The following is a 20,809-nucleotide window of genomic DNA, read 5'->3' as shown; positions in this document are numbered from 1 at the left end:
TTACATTTAACAGTGATGGGTTAACAATTTTAGTTTTTTTAAAAAGTTTAGTTGAAAAACTTGAAATTTGAAACACCATTGAGCTCAAATTACAAAATTATTTAAAATTATATTAAAAAATTACCATCTTTAACGTTAAATTATTCAATAATTTATAAAGTTTGGCATCTGATTGCTTGTTGGCTGCTGAAGCAAAGAGAATAGCACAATGGTAATGAGATGAAGAAGAAGATGAGGAAGATGATGATGAAGATGCTTTTATTAACAGTTTATCATATCTAAATGGCGTTATTATATTCAATTATTTATCAATAAACGTCTATTAATCATCTACAAAAGGTAAACTTTTAAATTTCAAATTTTATCAGAATTTATTTCATGGAGATATAATAATAATTAATTTAATTTTAATTAAAATTAAATTAACTAACAAGAAGAAAACAGCTGAGATGAACCATATTTGTGTTTGATTTAAAATTTAAATTAGTTTGAGAGGGACAGATTATATAATGTTATTTTATATAATTATAATATAATTATTATATTATAATACAATATAATATAAATAATGAAATACATTCTTCATATGGTATGTTTGTTGAAGCTGAAGTTTATTACAAAAATCATATATTCATATGAATTAAAATTATTTAAGCATGTAAAATGTAAGTTAAATTTTTTAAGATTTAAGAAGCATTTGATGATGAAAAAATAAATGTAAAATTGTAAAGGAATGTCTAAAACAAAACAAACCTTAATAGCTTAAAATTAAAATGTCTCTCAACGGATCACTTATATCAAAATCAGTTATCAGTAACGTTTTAATATTTTATTTTTAATGGAATCATTTTATGTTTAAGAACTTGAAGCTAGTAAGAAAATGTACTGTAGTTTAATTAATAACAAATAGTTGTTAGTACTATAATATAATTAATAATCTTGATGGATGTAGCAACGACAACGTCTGCGACCATGGAAATTCCCCTGACCCAACAGCAGCCCAACAATGGCCACCAGCATTGCTTGGATGTTGGCCGGCTAGATGCGGAGGTTGAGGAGATAAGAAGAATGCAGAAGCAACTTGCAGTGCAAAGTAACCAACTGCGTGATGAGTTAGATCATTTTATTTTCTCTGCTATACTGTTTCAGATATATCCTGTATCCATAGATATATATATATCCATTCACTGTATATGATATACAATAGCTGTAAGTAAGAAGTTTGAGAACGTCAGTTCATTTTTAAAAAAAAAACTGTGCATGATACATTTGTTGTTGTAGCTATTTATTCTTATTGGCATCACAGTTTTCAACAGCAACACACACACGCACACACATACACGCACACACACGCACACACAGTGTATATGAATAACACATGAGACTTGCGTAGCAGACAATGCCTATGACAGCTGGTGAACTTCTTGCATTCAAACCCAGGCACTACAATACTGATTAATTACTCTATTTATTTTTTGTCGTTTTTTCAAAAAATTGTTTTTACTTTCCGCACTTAAACATTTTTACTCCTTGAACATTCTTTTCTTTCACTCATCACGTGACTTACTTACTAAGTCATTAACTAGTTATATAATTAATCATTTTATTATTTCATCTTCTCAAGCATAAACATTCTCGCTCCGTTATTTATCTTTCTTTATCATTCAAACCATTGCCGGTTTCTTGCTTCTGTCAGATTCTGATTTTCAAAGAATAATATTACAAAAAATTATTGCATCAACATCATTACATAACCACGTGTTAGCATCATCTTCTGACTGCATCATCATATGCCATCATCAATTTTGTTCTTTCGCCATTATCTTCAACGTCATCTCATTATCAATCAGTCATCATCACTTTTCCTCATTGCAATCTCGACCTCGCCAGAGGTGTCTTCATCACAATCAACTGTTGTACCCCCCCTTCAGCAAATTAGTTACACACATCAGAGTCGGATCTCTAGACAACTTTGACAGGGCTAACACTTTAAAAGGAAAAAATTTTGAAATTTGTCGTGAGAGGGGCAATAAACTAAACTAACAGCAAATTTGTACTAGTTTGCGTAGAATTAGGCTGGTGACCTCTTTTTTATTTGCTTATCACTTCAATTTTTGGTCGATTTTTTTTACTAAAAGCTGAGTCTACTTGATTTTTAATAATTGTAAAAATACAGCCCACAACGAAAGTGAAAAATAAAATTAACTGCTTTATTCACTATATATTGGCAACGCATCCGAAAAAACGAGCTAAGTGTGTGTTCAGTTTACATATAGTGATAACTATTCGATCCATTCATTATTGGATATAAAAAACTTCGAAGTTTCCATTAAGAAATTCTACAGTTCGAGCACATCATGTTCGGTAAACTGTTCCAACAACAAACAATCATTCTTTCATGCAAGCAACAACAGAAACAACGTCATACGTGACACTTCACCAACTGACTAATTAAAAAAATTAGGTTGTCTCAGAATTGGTCGGAGCTAAGCAGAACGTTGAAAGAATGGATGAACACAAATGATGAACAACTGCTTGATGCTGTCGACAAATTTTTCCAGAAGGATATTCAAAATGTCTGCTCAGTGCCGCAGGATCATAATGGGCTGCCGTATCAGGAGTTTGTGAGTTGGTCGGTTGATTGTTTGGCTAGTTGGTTGGTTGGTTGGTTGGTCGGTTGTTTTGTTTTGTTGGTTGATTGGTTGGTTAGTTAAGGGTGGCCTATCCACAAGTTTATCTTTTTTGGTTATTCTTCAAATAAATAAATATGTTTGTTGGTCAGTCAGTTGGCTGGCTGGTCAGTTGGTTTATTGTTCGATCGACTCGGTGAAAACGGTTTGTTGGTTGGTCAGTTGATTGATTGGTCACTCTTTTGATAGTAGTTCAGTTATATGTCATTTGAAATTGAAGTAAAATCGAATAAATCAACTCGGCAAAAGCTTTACAAATAATAATCAAAATAAAACGAATAAATTTAGTTGAAATTTCATGAACGTTACTCTGGGAGGGAGAGACATCTGATGGAAGTTATCATCAACATCCAGTACAGCGAAGGTAGGTAGGTTTGTCGTTACATTCAATCGAGATTTATACGTCTGCGTGTGAGTGTGTGTATGTGTGTGTGTGTGTGCGTGTGTGTGTGCGTGTGTGTGTAATGAGGGTTCACCTTGCTTAATCATGTGTGTATGAATATGTGCATGTACGTACATCCCATACATACAATATTCTAATGTTAATTGTATACTGGATAAAGTTTTGTTTGTAGCAAAAAGAGTTTGAATGCTAGTTAAATTGTTGAAAAATGGATTTATTGTTTCTCAACTTGGACAAAAGTGAACAAAATAATTTGGCAACAACATTAATTTCATCAACCACATTACTAACTTTTGACCTTTGAAGGTTTGAACTTTCCATTTGACCTTGAGAGTGCGAGAACCTCGGCAAGAAAAAACCCCCACATGAATCAACTCTTTGCAGCCCTTCAGAGTTACTTCCTCGAACTCATCACCACCATCCGTATGACCTACCTTCGTTTGTTTGCCGATGGTGACGCCGCTGCTGATGCTGCTACGGCTGATGACGATAGTGAGGCTGAAGAGGAAGTTATGTGGCAGGACAGTCGTTTGAATTCTCCAGCTTCAAATGAAATGAATACAAGCGCAACTGCCGACACTTCAACGACAACCAACCGAACGACGACAATAACAATCGTTACTGCCACTAACGATAAAACATCAACCACAACAACACAAGTTTCATCAAATACATCGACAAAAGCTAACCAACCATTCAGCCACCAAAGATCAGCCACCAAATTTCACCACCCGACAACTTTTCATCTTCGTAAGTTCTTCACCAGCTTCCTCCGACACAACCACCTGCAGATCATCAATTACCTCACCTTGCTTTCGAACCCCGATCATGCTATCTCACTCATTTGCAACAACGACGCCCAGAAACTCAAAACATATTTGGGCTGCAAAGTCGATGCTAATAGCGACAGTAGCATCCACCCAGCTGCCGTTACTACAGCTGCAGTTGCAGCTACTTCAGCGACGACTACTGCTTCCAGTTCTGCTACGCTAGCCGACAACGGTGACATTAAAAATTTAGTGACTGAGTTCACCCAGAGGCTCACACAGCTGACCAACCTGATGACTGACGACATGTTGTTACTGGAAAGATTTCCAAGCAGATTCCTCGAGGAGGTCTACATGAATGTCATATTTCAAGCTGTCCAAGACTTCTTGCAGGAAAATTTCAAATTTCACGAGCTTAAAAGTGAACCGAGATGTCAGAAGGGTGTCTGTGTGAAGGCCGGTAAGGTGAAAGTGAATCCAGCGACGAGTGGGAGTGGCTGCTTGGAAGAGGAAGATGATGGGAGCGAGAAGGATGCTTATAAACAAATGGTGGAGGAGTTGTTGAGGTTGGTGGATGTGTTGGTGGACCTGCAGAAGGAGGTGGATGTTTGTAGGAGGGGGCAGTCCTGTGGGAGAAAGAATGGAAGAAGTGGAGGTCTTAAAGGTCGGTGCCGATGATGATGATGATGATTGTGATGATGATGATTATGATGATGATGATTGTGATGATGATGATGATAATAAAACGCTGCTCCAGTCAAACCGCAACTCAATTTATATTTGTAAACCTGTTGCACGCTGCAATCACCGTACCGTACTGTATCACCACAGGTAGCATGAAACGAGCAGCCGGTGGTGGCCAGCAGCCTGTCGCTGTCGCTTCTTCTCCAGGTTCCTCACCATCATTTCATCATCGCATCTTCATCATCACTTCTGTCGCCATTCTCATCACCTAACATCATTTTCATCTGTTTCATATTCTCACATCATCACCGTCACAACAGCCAACATCAAATACGACCCCCATTTAGAGGGCATGGCCCCCACTTGGCAGTCCCTTCTCTCTCACCAAACGCCATCCAACGACCCATCCAACCAGACCCCCACACCAACATTCAGAAGAATCTTATTTGACGCTTTCACAAAAGAGCTCTACCAAGTGTACACTTTGCTCCCGCCAACTGCCAGATGTGGGGGTATTAGATACTACGGTGGTGGTCGCAAGTGTAGTAGTGGTGGTGGCGATGGTGGTGGTGGTGGTGATAGTGATAAGTCTGATACTTTGGGTGTGAATAGCGGCAAATGGATTAGTTGTGATGGAAAGATCGTTATGCAGGTTATATAACGCCACATGACGTAATCATATCACCACCACATTCTCACCACTCGACCTGACATCGCATGACGTCATCATTACGTCATCGTCACGTCACGTGACCACATCATCACCGACAGCAAAAACGATGTAATTTCACTTTATCACCTTATGATCACATTATCATCATCATCATCATCACATTACCATCATCATCAAATCGCTTAAAAACATCACGTAATCATGAAATGACTCCATCATCTCCATCACGCATAACCCGCGTCATTACATCACATGACATGACGTCATTACATCACATGACATAACGTCATTACATCACATGACATGACGTCATCATCACGTCATCGTCACATCAACAGAGCTGCGAACGCTTAGTTCTCTTCCTGATGAAGTATCGATCTTTCGTCATCATCTTCAAAAAGGCAACATCCAAACGAGAAATTGATTTCGGTGTCGACGGTGATAAGAATGATGATGACGGGGGTAGTAAGGGGGCTTTGGGGAGAAGTTGGTCCCCCAAAAAGGATGACGATGGTGTGTTTTTGGGGATGGTGACCGAATTGGTTAAAAGGTTCTCGTCTGAAGTTGTCAAACTGGCCGGTCAGTTGGTTGTGTGAAGTTGTTTGGTATTGGTACTTTTTTTCGAAAATTGTTTTTCAGTTTGCGGTTGTGATGAAACTAGATGGATGTTTTGAAGTTTAAATGATGTCACGCTGAGTGTGGTTAGGTGAGTGCATGGTGGGTAGTCAATTCTTGATAGTTCTATAAGGTTGAAAATTATCATATCTTTTGTTATCATCATTATATTATCACCTTTTGTCATGTATTCTTTTTTCTTATTCATTCATCATTATCTTATCTTGAAACTTTTTCGTCATCATGTTTATTTCGGTCTTCATCATCGTTCTTATCATCATCACCATCATATTTATCGTCATCGTCATCATCGTCGACATATTTATCTTCATCACCAACGTCATCATCGTCATCTTTATCTTTGTCATCGTCATCTTCCTCGTCGTCATCATCAGAGCATCACCACCATCATCACCAACATCATCACCAAAATCGCCATCTTCATCTTCGTCATCATCATCAGAGCATCACCAACATCATCACTACCACCACCATCTTCATCATCATCACAGAAGCCTCATCATCACTGTTGGATAAATTGATGATGTACCTTTCTAGTCTCCACTACCTCTCTCGTCATCTTCACGTCGTCTTCGGCCAAAGCAAGATTCTCAGGTTGCAAATAGGGAAAGTTTTTTTTTTTATTTTCCCATTTTTCATAAATTTTCCATCCACTTTTTGTTTTAAAGGTTGAAGGTTAAAAAAGGTTAAAGGTTACTCTCTCTATTGCGTTAGCTTCAGAGGTTTCAACGACAAACACACACAGCGTATATGAATACGCGTGCAAACCACGCATCATACACATTGCATATGATATCACCTTATATATGTATACGAACAATCAGTCATCACAGTTATCACATTACCCAATCATCACTCACCTAATTGGCCTCTCAGCCAAAAGTAGATGACATGATGAATTCTCTCAACCAATCATCTTTCACTTAATTAATTCTGCCAATCGCTAATGATAATGAGCATCTCTCTACCGATCGGAATTTATGTAACAACCGTCCCAACCAATCACCCAGCACCTAGCAAACAATTCAACCAATCATCGTCAACTAACTAATCAGTATCTGTCTGAGAGCTCTCTCCCACGTCACCCACCTGACCACCATGATGATGACCAACCTCTTCATTGAGTCCATGTGGTCATCTGAAGAGAACAGTGTACTGGGAGAGTCCACTGAATCTGGGGGGTCCAGGGATGTGCCCGACAGTGAAAATCGCGATGGCGGTCTGAAAAGAGCTGACCTTGGTGATGATGATTTTTTCAAGGTCGACACAAAGTTCAAGGTTAATCATTGATTTGAATTTTTTCATTGACTGAAAGATATTTCTTCACTTTTGATCTGGCAGCCTGCAACATCAGTTAAACAACACCAACAACGCCAACAACATTCACATCAGTAACAACAACCTCAACCAAATTACATCAACGGTTACGACGACAGCAGACCACCACAGCCACAGACCACCACAGCCACAGACCACCACAGCCACAGACCACCACAGCCACAGACCACCACAGCCACAGACCACCACAGACCACCACAACCACAGACCACCACAACCACAGACCACCACAGCCACAGACCACCACAGCCACAGACTTCTGCTATTAACATTCACACACACGAAAGATGCAGCAAAACCTTCAATTTACGTACAAAAATATGACAACTACTATCATTCTCAATTAACAACAGTGCAGACACGGCGACAACTACATAAACATTTAAATTCATCGTCAGTAATGACATCATTCACGTCACAAAACATCAAAACAACGACTTATTATGTAACACAACACAACCAGCAACAAAAACAAAACCATCACCCACCAACCAACCAACCAACCCTAGATCACGAACTTCTCAGTAAGGAATTGGTGTCTCACGATCGCCTGGTTCAACAACATCTTCGACAAATACTTCAACGACTTAGAGACCATCGCTACTACCACTACTACTACTACTACATCAACGCCATCATCATCTGCGTCATCGTCTACATCATCAGCGGTACCATCACCAAATAATATATATACCTGTATGATGAGTTGCATGTTGAAGGCGTCGCTGGATCATTACGTCAACCTCTGCACCAGGCTGCATAAGAATTTTCCTCGCGACATCGTCAAGATGAATCAATTGAAGTTTTTATCGCTCTTAAATTTGACTTTAATTAGTTTGACTAATTTTAATTAATTAATTAATTGAAATATGGTATTGTATTGTGTATGTAGGATTGTATTGTATTGCTTTGTTTTGTGTTGTATTTTATTGTATCGTTTTGTATTGTATTGTATTTCTAAATTGTATTACGAGCTTTTTGATTGATCTTAAAAAGCACTAAATAGTTTCGAAAACGCCCAGATGAAATTCGAAATAATCTTCTAAAATGATTTTGTTTTTTGTTTGTTTCTTATCATACATCTCTGACATGTGCAAAACTTGAGCTTCGGACGGCATTCGAACCGAATCATCACGCAATAACTTCGCTAAAAATGGCACTCCTGCCGCCTGAGCTATCCCGCCAACCAAATTTATTACAATTAACTCTTTTCATCGATGTAGAGCGAACGTGAAGCTGTTGTCGTCGACGTGTTTGGAGTCGTTGCTGAGATGTTGCGCAACCGCTGAAGAGATGTTGCATCCGATCTTCAACAAGGACTTGTATGGTCTCAATGTCGCCTGCGCCAAGCTCATGTCTCTAGTCAACTCCATCAACCTATCAGTGTATGTTTGTAGTTTATGTGGCGTTGTTGTTGTTGTTTTGGTATTTTGTTGTTTTGGTATTTTGTTGTTGTTGTTTGGTGTTTTGGTATTTTGTTGTTATTTTTTGTTGTGTTGGTATTTTGTTATTGTTGTTTGTTGTTTTGGTATTTTGTTGTTGTTGTTTTGGTATTTTGTTGTTGTTGTTTTGGTATTTTGTTGTTGTTGTTTGGTGTTTTGGTATTTTGTTGTTATTTTTTGTTGTGTTGGTATTTTGTTATTGTTGTTTGTTGTTTTGGTATTTTGTTGTTGTTGTTTTGGTATTTTGTTGTTGTTGTTTTGGTATTTTGTTGTTGTTGTTTGGTGTTTTGGTATTTTGTTGTTATTTTTTGTTGTGTTGGTATTTTGTTGTTGTTGTTTGTTGTTTTGGTATTTTGTTGTCGTTGTTGTTTATGGTGCTTTTTAGTAGTAATAGTAGTAGTTGTTATTTGTTGTTGTTGTTGTTGTTGTTAACATGTTTTTGTAGTTGCGTGTGAGTCGTTGACTTCACTTTAACCAACCTATCATCCCTCAGGGAGGAGAAGCAAGCCAAGGTCGAGGTTGATCGTTGGATTGTTTTGGTCAGCCCTGCCTGGAGAGCTTACAGGTTAAGAATTAAATAATGAATAAGTTAATAAATTAATTAATAAATAAATAAATTAATTAATTAATTAAATAATTAAATGAGTTGATACATTTGACAAATAAGTTTGATGATTTCAGCCAAGTTTCAGTCGCTATCATTACCATAGGCATCGTTTTGCCATCTTCGTCGGATTCAACAACTTAACCACCCACCATTATGTTCTTCATCATCATCATCACGTTCATGTTCACCATCACGTTCATGTTCACCACCATCATCACCATCATCACAACGACAGACATCCAGAAATCATCATTGCTCATGAGATGTTCATTAAGGATCCCATAGACAAGAAGAATGTTCTCCTACAGGTTGCTTGAGTTTGTTCTGTAGCCGAAAGGATAAATCGCCCAATCCTGTCTCCTTTTATTTCATGCGGACCTGGTTCGACTGCGAACAGATTCTTCCTGTCGGTCTAATTTTATAAGTTGTTTTTTGGTGTACTGTACGTACATGTATTTGAACCAGGTCACCGTGCAATTGTTTGTTTAAACGTATCAGCGATCCTACCACATGAGCCATTGATGAATAACGGTTCAATCGCATCACGTGGATTTTATTTATCAATAGTATAAAGTCACACAACGTTCTTCAACTCGTCTGATCATTTAACTGAATTCCATCTCACAGTTCGCTTAAATTCTTCTTATAGAATAAGGGTCTGAATTCAATTCTTACGTTATTAATTTAATAATTTAATTGCCAAATGTTATATTTCTTTTACAATTTTTTGTAATTTCATACGAAAGCTGCTGCTAGCGAATCGCCAAAAAATGAGCACTGATCTACTGACGGCCCTGACCTCTCGCTACAGACACCTACTTGAGGTGAGAGTGAAGACCGGAAAGAGGAAAAATGGTGGCGAAGATCGTGGTGGTGGCGAAGATCGTGGTGGTGGCGATGGTGGTGGCGACAAGGATGAGGGGGATGTGGCTGGTGAGATGCGGAGGATAAAGATGATGGTGGTGACGATTTGTGACGTCCTAGTTGGATGTGGCGTGGAAATGTTTCATGTCGTTAAGACTGTTGCTTGGAGGTTGGTTGTGTTGTTGTGTGTTGTTGTGTGTTGTTGTTGTGTGTTGTTGTTGTTGCGTTGTTGTTGTTGTTGTGTGTTGTTGTTGTGTGTTGTTGTTGGAGTTGTGTGTTGTTGTTGTGTGTTGTTGTTGGAGTTGTGTGTTGTTGTTGGTGTGTGTTGTTGGAGTTGTTGTTAATGTGTGTTGTTGTTGTTGGAGTTGTTGTGTGTTGTTATTGTTGTGTCGTTGTTGTTAGTTAGTTAGTTGTTGTTGTTGGTGTGTGTTGTTGAAGTTGTTGTTTGTTGTTATTGTTAGTTGTCGTTGATATTGTTGTTGATGTCGTTGTTTTGTTGGTGTTTTGTGTGATGTTGATTATTTCGGCGATGTTCGTGTTAGTTGTGTTTTATATTCTTGTAAAATTGTTGAACAACAAATAAACCACAACTTATAATCAGAACTGTTAGCAGTATACTCAAATATTAAATTTTAAATCACTCGACACATACCAGGTGCTGTCCTAATAATCCAATGGAACTTTTCAACAAGGTTGATTGAATGACTAATTGATTGATTGATTGATTGATTGATTGATTGATTGATCGATCGATTGATTGATTGATTGATGATTTACTCATTCGTTCGTTCGTTCGTTCGTTCATTCGTTCGTTCGTTCGTTCGTTCGCAAGATGGTTCAAAAGTTTGTTCATTCACTCTTTCTTAGATCATTCTGTAGATCAGATGTTGTTAATGGTTGATTGAAACACAAATGATGAAATTAATCTCGATAACGTTTAACTATCACCTCACCACCTCGCATGCCGCCAGGTGTCACCCGTCAGGTCATTTTTAAGTAGGCACTTTGAAGCTTCTTTTATCGGGTTTGTTGACGATTCACTCACTCACTCACTCACGCACTCACTCACTCTCACTCACTCATTCTCACTCACTCAAATTCTCATTCACTCACTCACGCACCCACTCACTCATATTCTCATTCACTCATTCATATTCTTGTTCACTGGTTTCATTGTCCTCTTCAGCATCATCTTGGTTTCGTCGTCGTCATCGTCATCATCAGTCTCCTCATCATCACCATCATGTCAACCATCTTATACCATGATTCTTTAACAACCACCATCATCATAATCATCATCTCATTTTCATCTGACCACCACCACCGTTTCCACCACCACCACCATCGTCAGCTTCTTGGAGGTGATACACAGCTTGTTGCAGCTGCAAACCCCGCACAACATCCTTCCAATCTCAGATATCTATTCCCAAAGACCAGGTATCGAAACATCGTCATCATCATCAACACCTATCGTCATCGTCATCATCATCATCATCGTCGTCATCATCATCATCATCGTCATCATCATCATCATCAACACCTATCATCATCGTCATCATCATCATCATCGTCGTCATCATCATCAACACTTTGAGTCATCGTAATCATCAACCCTTCGTGATCATTATCATCACCACTTCATTATCTCCATCATCATCGTCGTCGTATTCGTTATTATTTGATGCTATCATCTTCATCGTCAACCTTCTGCTTTTCAACATCATCATCTTTGATTCTGAAGTCTTAATCATCATCATCATGATCACCGTCATTGCTATCACCATTATCATCATCGTCGTCGTCGTCATCATCATCACAATCATCATCATCATTATCATCTTTGTGATATCATTGTAATAAGTCACATCATTTCCGTAAATTTTCTCATTATCATATCATCATCATCGTCATCATCATTGTTGTCGTCGTCAGCAGCATCAGCAGCCGCTTTTCAACCGATTCCTCCTCCACGTCGTAATCATAAGTATCATCAACCACTCACCCCTCATCATCATCATCATGGTGACGACGACGACGATGATGATGATGTGAAAGTCTTCAACGTATTTCCTGAGGATCGATTGTGCTGTGGCTGTCGCCCTACCACCACTCATCTGCTGTGGTCGGGTGACGCATATAAAGGTGGCTTGCCGGTGCTGTTGTGGCTGTGGATGTTGTGGCTGTGGATGTTGTGGCTGGTTGTTGTTGTTGGGATGTTTTTGCTTTTTGTGGTGTTTTTGTTGAGATTCAGTTTTGCTCGTTGTAGCGTTCTTCCCTGTTGGTCTGTTTCACTTTAGAACTCGTCATCATCATCGTTGTCGTCATTATCATCATCACCATCTTTGCAATCGTCATCATCACCATCTTTGCAATCGTCATCATTATCATCATAACCATCATTATGTTATCATCACCACCATCGTCATTAACGTTAGAGATAAAGCCGGAAGACATGGAACGTCACTTGATCGCTTACATCCTGAAGAACAACATCCAACATGATGACGTCATGATGACGTTGTTGTTGTTGGATGGAGAGGAAGAGGATGTGGCTGGGGATGACCGAAAGAAAAAGAAAATTGGATCCCTCTTATATAAGGTCTTTTGTTGACTGGCTGGTTGGTTGGGTGGCTAGTTGGTTGGTTTGCTGGTCCGTTGGTGGAAAATTTGTAAGTTTATTTGCAGTCAACTGTTTTCTCACTCACTCACTCACTCACTCACTCACTCACTCACTCACTCACTCACTTATTCACACACTCATTCATTCACTCACTCACAAACTCAGGTTTTAGTTGAATCGCTGAGAGGTTTGTTGAAGATGTTTGAAGAGCAGTGGACAAGAGTGAGGGTGGTGATGAAGATGGATGATGATAATGATGATGGGTGGACGCAGGTGATGCGGGTGTGCCGATCCATGGTCGACCACATCGTCAAGAAGAATTATGGTGAGTGAGTGAATGAGTGAGTGAGGAGTTAGCAAATGAACGAACGAATGAATGAATGAATGAAGGAGTGAATGAATGAACGAATAGATAAAAGAATTTAATTAATGAATGAAAGAACGGAGTGGGTGAGTGAATGAATAAGTGAAAATCTGATTCACTAGTAGTATAAACTGGATGATGCGACTGAATTTAACGAATAGTATACATAGATGGATGTTAAATGATGGACGATCATCTCCAACAACATGCTCCTTCAATATTTCACTCGCAACCTCATTAAACATCAGATCTCTCTCTCTCTCTCTCTTTCTCTCTCTCTCTCTCTCTTTCAAAAAAAAAAACAAAAAACATTAGATCTCGGCGAGTTCAACCTTCTAAACATGGAGGAGAGGAAGAAAGCCTGGAAAGAGAAGCACGTCTCGTTAGTTACACACTCATCGTTTGACGTCACCGTCATGTTGCTATCGTCATTACGTTATCTTAATGATATCTCGTGTATGTGTATGTGCGTGTATGTTTGTTTGCGTGTGTGTGCGTGTGCGCGTGTGCACTGGGAGGCTTTTCAGAGAATGGTCATTTCCAATTCAATTACTAATCTCATTATTTCAGAAATTAAACTCGAATAATCTAACTTTTTAATAATTTTCGAAGTTTATTTATTTATTTATAATAATAATAATAATAAACACAGAAACGGAGACAATGCTAAAAGCAAGAGTTCTAAGGATAGAAGAAAAAAATTTAAGACAAAAACCACCGGAAGCGATGACGTCATTAAGGATAATGACGCCGGAAGTAGTGGTGGTGGTGATAGTAGTAGTGGTAATATTTGTTGTGATGACGATGATGATGACTTTCTGCCAGGCGGTGATAAGTACGATATCATCCTCACCAGTTTGCTAAGTCGGATGAACGGTGGGATGTCTTTGGCTCCTTTTCTAATTCACTTCCAATTTGGTTTCAATCCTCTACGCATTCATTCCCTCACTAATCATTCACTCTCTTCACTCACTCACTCATTCACTCACTCACTCATTCAGATAAAAGAGCGTTAGATATCATGTCCAAGTTCATTGTAAACAACAACGAAAACATGAAAATCTTGCACAAGCACTACAACGACGACGATGATGATGACGATGATTCTTGTAAAGATCGTCATCATCCTGACCAATCAATCGTCATCAATTTGAAATGGTTCGTTTGTGACATTATAAATTTTGTTATGATAATCTCAGATAAATAATCCCATTCTAATCCCATCTCAATCCATTCTAATCCCATTCCAATCCCATCTTGATCCATCCAGAACTTCATTCACACAACAATCGTATTACAGACCATTTGAATTCTTCAACGAGTGGTTGTTTTCTGCGGGTTTCGAACCCGGCTTCTTCATCACAGCTAGTTGAACATGCTCAATCTTATTTTATCTCACTTGAGTTTCCAGTCAGTTGAGATGCCTTTTGTAGCAGGGTTATCAAGTTTCATACGTTGAACAGGAATTGAACCTACACCCATCAATACTGATTCACATTCATCGTCAAATTTCATTAACTCTGTTAATAATATTTATTTGTATTGTCTTTGTTGCTTTGGATATAAACCGCACCCTCTTGTTAGTGTTGTTGATAAATTGAATTGTAGTTAAAAAGCACTGTCAAATAAGACTGGCTTGCTTGGGTTAGAACATGCTGCTACAATAACACACACCCATGTAACACAAATTGAATTTCTAGGATGATAGCATTCATGTACGTTGAATTTCAACAGGAATTATGAAGATTCATATTTGAGGACTGTCGAGAATTTTAATTTCATCCAGTGGTCGTGACGTGATGGCAGCAGCTACAGCATCAGCGCGTAGTCGTCGTCACCATATCGTCATTCTAGTCGTCGCCATAACCGTATGTGCAGCATCATCATTGCCATCAACATCATCGTAGTAAATTAATTTATTATTCATCACGTTTTTCTTATTCGTCAAACTCTTACAAACGCAAAATTTCAAAACTGAACGCAATCTGGTCAGAGATATTTCGAATATTTATGAAATTTATCGTTAATTTTCACTTGGGAGGATTTCTGTCCCAACACCCAGTCAATTAATTAATCACATTTAATTAGCTTCATAATTAATTTAATTATTTTTCATCTGATTTATCGATCTCACATCTCATCATTCTTGGTTATTGGTATGATTCACTCGTTTATTAAACTATTTTTTGACGTGTATGTTTTGCGTATGTCTTCTTTCATTTAAAGTATAGAATATTTTTATTTGTGTTTTTTTATTTGTATGTATTTTGTATTATTTGTATTTAGTACGATAAAATTAACAAATCTCATTTGCAAACGTGTAAAAAGTATTAGCGAGTCACATCTCAAATTTAATTCTATGTGAAACAATGTTTTTTTTACAAAAATGATCTTTTTTTTATATTTTTTAAGAAATTTAATTTGATGTCAAGTTTAATGTCAAAGATTGTTATATTCTTGTTTCTGTATTCAAATTAATGACATATAGGTTCCCAATAGTGCTACTGTTTGCCACTCTGTTAATCTCTCAAATATGTTCCTTTAAGGGATTTCTTTAAGTTGGAAATTTCATGGTGAGTTTAGAAATTTTAGGAAAAGTTTGACGAAATTAGGTCGTAATATTTTCGAGTTATTCGGTTTTTTTCAAATTATTGTATTTTGGTTAACAAGTCTTTAAAGAACTGACTAGTTTTGTCCATATATATTAATTCTTATTAACATTTTTCTTAAGATAAAATATATATGGCTTTGTTGGTCAAATTATTATTTAATAAGTAGCCAGGAATAAATTTTGTGCGTCCTATCATGAACCTATTTACTTATACTTAAAATATTTTATTAAACCTGTTACCGTTGTGTTGAATTCGTAACTGTATCGTGTTCATGTGTTTCTTGAAAATATTGCGTTTGATTAAGTTTATAACCAGCGTAGAAAATGAGAATGTAGAAATCATCTGGGTAAAAGATAGTTGAGCATTTTTTAGGTTATTCAATATATATTTGTAGTGAACATTCATCGGACTAGTTTATGTTGTTAAGTGCTATAAATAAAGTTTTTTAAGAAAAATTTGTCAAATTTTGTCTAAATCGTTTCAATTCTTGGCCATCTTTATCTAGTTTAATCAAGATGTATTTCTCTCAAGTTATTCAGATGAAATTTCACAGCGATGAAGTGAAAATTGTAACTAAAAAATATGACAGCCTACACGTACAAAATCCATGTTTGAAAGAGATATAAGGATTTTATAAATTGATCTCGGTAGCGACGAGCAAATTTACATTTTTCCATTTGTTCACTCCGAGTTTTAGTTCAAATAGTTCTCTTTTAACCTGAGAGTCTATTGAAACTTAATAAAAGATGATATCATGATATCTACAGTGTTTTTTTAGGTTGGAATTTACTTTTACATGAAACATGGTATAGATAAAAAATACTAAATGTATCAAAGGTAACAAAATTATGTAATAAATACTATATACGATCCATCTCTCCCAATGTCCTGTCCATAATTATAATTAATTACAGGTAAAATTACAGATGGAATCATAATAAAATATAAAATTAATTAAATATAGCCATAATTAAATTTAATTGTAGTTAATTAATTGAAAAAAAGATGTTAAAACAATTCAGGGTTCAATTTAATTTTTTGAAAGAGTTCAGCCTCAATGAATGCAACCAAATTATCATCTTCTTTACAATTGTAACTCGCGTAAACCTGTTTTTTGGTCTTTGTGGCTTTTAAAACATTTTATATTATTTAAAATTTAAAACATTTTAAATTATTTAAATTAAAATAACATATTAAAAGTTACGTCATAAATAATTATATTTTTAAAGAATTATATTGAAAGTTTGTAACATTTAGTTATTTACTACCTAAATTATGAATCCAGTTTTTTTTTAAGTTGATTAAACTTGAATAACTAAATTAAAATAAAAAATTTATATTATTAAAATTGTAAAACCATTTTAGAAAACAATTTACCAAATTTTTTTCACAAATTAAGAAAATAACTTTCAAAAAAAGAAAATTAAAACATAACCTACCTAACTTTTTAGAAAGGTTTCGTGAGATTTCGTTGCTGTTGTCACCATATAAGTTAAGGGAGGATGGGATTGCATCCTGGTAGAAGGGATAATTGTGAAAGAGGGATAATTATTAATTCTGATTGATGGGATAATTGCCAAAAAGGGATAATTGTTAATCCTGGTTGATGTGATAATTGTTAAAATTGATAATTGTGAATGGTTAATCCTGGTAAGTTGGATCATTATGAAAAACTGTTAAATTAATTAGGATAATTGAATAAAAGAAGTAACTGTTGACCTTGGTTACGTGAGATCATTTTGAAAAGTGGGATGATCGAGAAAAAAGGTTAATAGCTGATTGTGAATGACTTGATTTTGTCAATTTTAATTTCAAAATCAAAAAAAAATTGCTGACTACAAGATGAATGAAAGAAAACTAGAAGTTATTAAATAACTAACTTCTCAGGACATCATATATTTATTAAAAAAATACCTAAAAACATAAAACAATGCCATAAATTTCTTTAACATAAAAGACATTAACAAATTTATTTCGATGCAATAAACAGTTTAAAAGTTAATTTTGACAGTAAATAAATAACAAAAAACAAAAAAGCACTATAATACGAAAATACAGACATATTTAGTGTACATGGAGACGGCCAGTGCATTGAACTGACACCTTCCGTCCCCAATCCACAACATGAGAGAATTGCGCTGTTGAAAGACATCCACCCGGTAAACCTCCATACTGCCATCTTTGTCCCTACATATTGTGAAGTTGTGTGATTTTATTGAACTCTCATTTGCATCAATTTCTACTACGTCCAATTGTTCATCATCTGCCAGACTCATTTGGTTGGGCTTTTTTATCAGTTTTTGAAATTTATAGAGTTGGTTGATCTGTCAACGAAAAATATTATTAAACAAAAATTAACTTATAAAAATAATAAAATTAGTCCTAGTTTTGAAAATAAAAAAAAACAATTTTACTATATTATATAAAATAAATAATTTTATACTATTATAAATAAATTAAAAATCCTTGCATTTCATTACAGTGACAATGCAATGTAAACAAGACAAACAAGCTTAAGGAAAAATTGAGTTTTGTGCAGGCATCATTAATCATTTGGAAAACATTTAAATTAAAAAATTAAAATGAAAATTACCATTGAATAGTGAAAAAAATTTAAATTTAATGAAAAGTTCAAATCAAAGTTAGTAAAGTAACTAACTAACTTGTCAAATAATTCAAATAAAATCTAAATCTAAAATCTAAACTAAAAAATAAATAAAATAAGAATAAATTACTAAATAAAGTTTATTTAGTTATTAATTAGTTTATTTATGTAATTTTAATAGATGCTACAAAACAAAAAGCAAGCTAACAAAATCGTGGGTAAACCAAACCTAAGCAACATTAAAAGTAAAACTGAGCAAATAAAAAGAGATCCAATAATAACATATAAATGAAACTATATATAAAAAAATGAAACAATAAAATGCAAATAAAGTTAAAAATTAATTAGAAAAATAAAAAAATAAATCGTACTTCACAAACATTGACGGAGCGATATTAGACTTGTTTGCATTAAAAGTGAATTCAGTTATAACTAAAAGTTAATGTCCATAATAAAAAAATTATTTCATCCATCTAAGTTTCACTCAACCGAAAACATATTTAAAATTGCAGAAATCTTGTCTATAGTACTTTATATTGGTCTTGCCCATTGGCACTTTACTGGAAACGAAAACAATGTCATTCCAGTTTGCAGATCATATCTGATAACATCACGTTAGAATTAGTACAAGAAACTGACGGCTGATATGGGTGAGCGAGCTGAAATGTAAAAGGTAATAACGCTAATGCTTCAAGGTCAAATGCTATGTTTCAATTTCTTTTTATAGTTTAATGTTTTCGTCTAAGACACCAAAAGTCATTTACTGAATTTTAGGTTAGAATTGCCCTTTCTACCATTACAACCCATACTTGGATGCAAGCCCAAACTTGTGGACTTGCGATGTCACTTGCAATAGTTCAATTCTTTTGTTTGAATTCTTTTCGTACCTAATTATTTATGATTAAAATTTTGACGTAATTAATTATTTATTTGAACATTTCAGCATTTTTATATTTTGGTTTCATTTTAGCATTTTCAACGTCCCGTCAAAAATTTATTTTTAAAATATTCCTGCACCGTTTTGTAGCGTTGTTATATTTAAATGTTTGCTGACGTGTTGTAAACATAAAATATAATCTTAGCAGATACATTATTAATTTTATGTAATGCTTATTGCGAAGATCTTGATGCTTAATTTAATAGTTAATACCCAATTAAACGCTCAAGTTGGATTTGCGCAACTCTGAACAAGTTAGATGAATTTCCCTGCATTTTTTACGTAAGATGTCTGTATGAAAGGCCGTTCCATAACGCCATATCTAAAATTAATCTTTTCAAAAAAGTTTGGAATACATTTTACAATTTCACTAGAATCATTAAGAGTTCTATATATTGATAAACAAGTAGCTAAGATTTTTATTGATAAACTAATTTAAAAAAGTAGCTTAGATTGGAAGAAATCGAAGTGGCCCTAACTTGATTTTATATGATTTTCTGCATGCTCATAAATTACTTAATTTGAAAAAAATAATTATTTAATTTGGCAACAACTATTAACAATTGCATCACCAGTTAACCACTGACATCAGGTTGCTACGGAGCCTGCGAAATATTTTAAAGAAAAAGCAGCAAATGCGGAGAAAGAAAATTGAAAAAATTCCTTCAAACGCCGCGCCCAACCAGAACATTCAACCAAAGCAGCAAAAAAATCAGCAACGGCTATCAAAAAAGCTACAAAAGCAGCTTCAAAAACAGCTAAAAAAACAACAGCTACAACAGCGGCTGCCACAACAACCACTAAAACAGCTAACAGAACAACAAAAACTAAAACAACAACCTTCACCCCAGCTATCACAGCTTTCGCAAAAACAGCTTACACAACCACAACTACAACAGCAGCAAATACCGAAACAAAAACTATCAAAACAGCTATCGAAACAGCTATCGAAGCAACGACATCAGCCATCACTTAAACAATCGCAAGAAAATCTAAAGAAACAGCCACAACAAAATGCCCAAATATCGCAACAACTGCTACCACAAATACAGCCGACACATGAACAGAAGCCGTATCAAAAAATGCAGCAACATTCGCTACCGGACCAACAACCGTCACAACAACAGCAGCTGCCCCAACCACAGCCACCACAGACACAATTACATCAACAGCATCAACAACAACAGCCACAACAGCCACCAAATCAATTACATCAGCAACAGATACGACAGCAACAACCACAAAAACAGTCACCAAAACAAATGCCTGGAACGCTAAAACAGCTACAACAACAACAGCCACAACAACAACAGCAGCAACCACAACAGCTACAACAACAACAGCCACAACAACAACAACCACAACAACAGGCTCAATTACAACAACAGCTGTCACCAAACCAAAAGCCTGAACCGCTAAAACAACAGTCACAACAACAGATACAACAACAGCCACAAAAGCAACCGCACAACAACAACAACCACAACAGCATGCTCAATTACAACAACAGCAGTCACCAAATCAACAGCCTGAACATCACTTATCATATGAACAGCTAAAACAACAG

At 35.9% G+C, this 20,809-nt stretch overlaps 2 protein-coding genes across 2 annotated transcripts; both read left to right on the top strand.

Annotated features, from left to right (window-relative positions):
* Positions 1 to 972: 972 nt before the first annotated feature.
* Positions 973 to 16,678, top strand: HELRODRAFT_194594 (hypothetical protein; the record flags this gene model as incomplete). The annotated part of the gene is made up of 27 exons (XM_009032681.1): positions 973 to 1,112; positions 2,465 to 2,576; positions 2,979 to 3,054; positions 3,400 to 4,524; positions 4,692 to 4,751; positions 4,865 to 5,196; positions 5,556 to 5,794; positions 6,343 to 6,447; positions 6,909 to 7,131; positions 7,701 to 7,993; positions 8,415 to 8,576; positions 9,127 to 9,198; positions 9,476 to 9,548; positions 9,987 to 10,273; positions 10,706 to 10,709; positions 11,076 to 11,128; positions 11,456 to 11,541; positions 12,540 to 12,703; positions 12,890 to 13,049; positions 13,404 to 13,470; positions 13,741 to 13,856; positions 13,887 to 13,964; positions 14,090 to 14,246; positions 14,823 to 15,318; positions 15,871 to 16,028; positions 16,049 to 16,206; positions 16,605 to 16,678. 24 exons carry the CDS (start codon positions 973 to 975, stop codon positions 14,881 to 14,883), a joined length of 4,245 nt encoding a protein of 1,414 aa, XP_009030929.1. The 3' UTR covers positions 14,884 to 15,318; positions 15,871 to 16,028; positions 16,049 to 16,206; positions 16,605 to 16,678.
* Positions 16,679 to 19,877: 3,199 nt separating this feature from the next.
* On the top strand, positions 19,878 to 20,801 carry HELRODRAFT_182411 (hypothetical protein; the record flags this gene model as incomplete). The annotated part of the gene is made up of 1 exon (XM_009032680.1): positions 19,878 to 20,801. One exon carries the CDS (start codon positions 19,878 to 19,880, stop codon positions 20,799 to 20,801), a length of 924 nt encoding a protein of 307 aa, XP_009030928.1.
* Between the last annotated feature and the right edge of the window lie 8 nt (positions 20,802 to 20,809).

This window comes from Helobdella robusta (genome assembly GCF_000326865.2).
Source record: "Helobdella robusta unplaced genomic scaffold HELROscaffold_86, whole genome shotgun sequence".
Lineage (NCBI taxonomy): Eukaryota > Metazoa > Annelida > Clitellata > Rhynchobdellida > Glossiphoniidae > Helobdella > Helobdella robusta.
The sequence above is the reverse complement of the archived record's forward strand: the minus strand, read 5'-3'. Positions and strand labels throughout refer to the sequence as shown.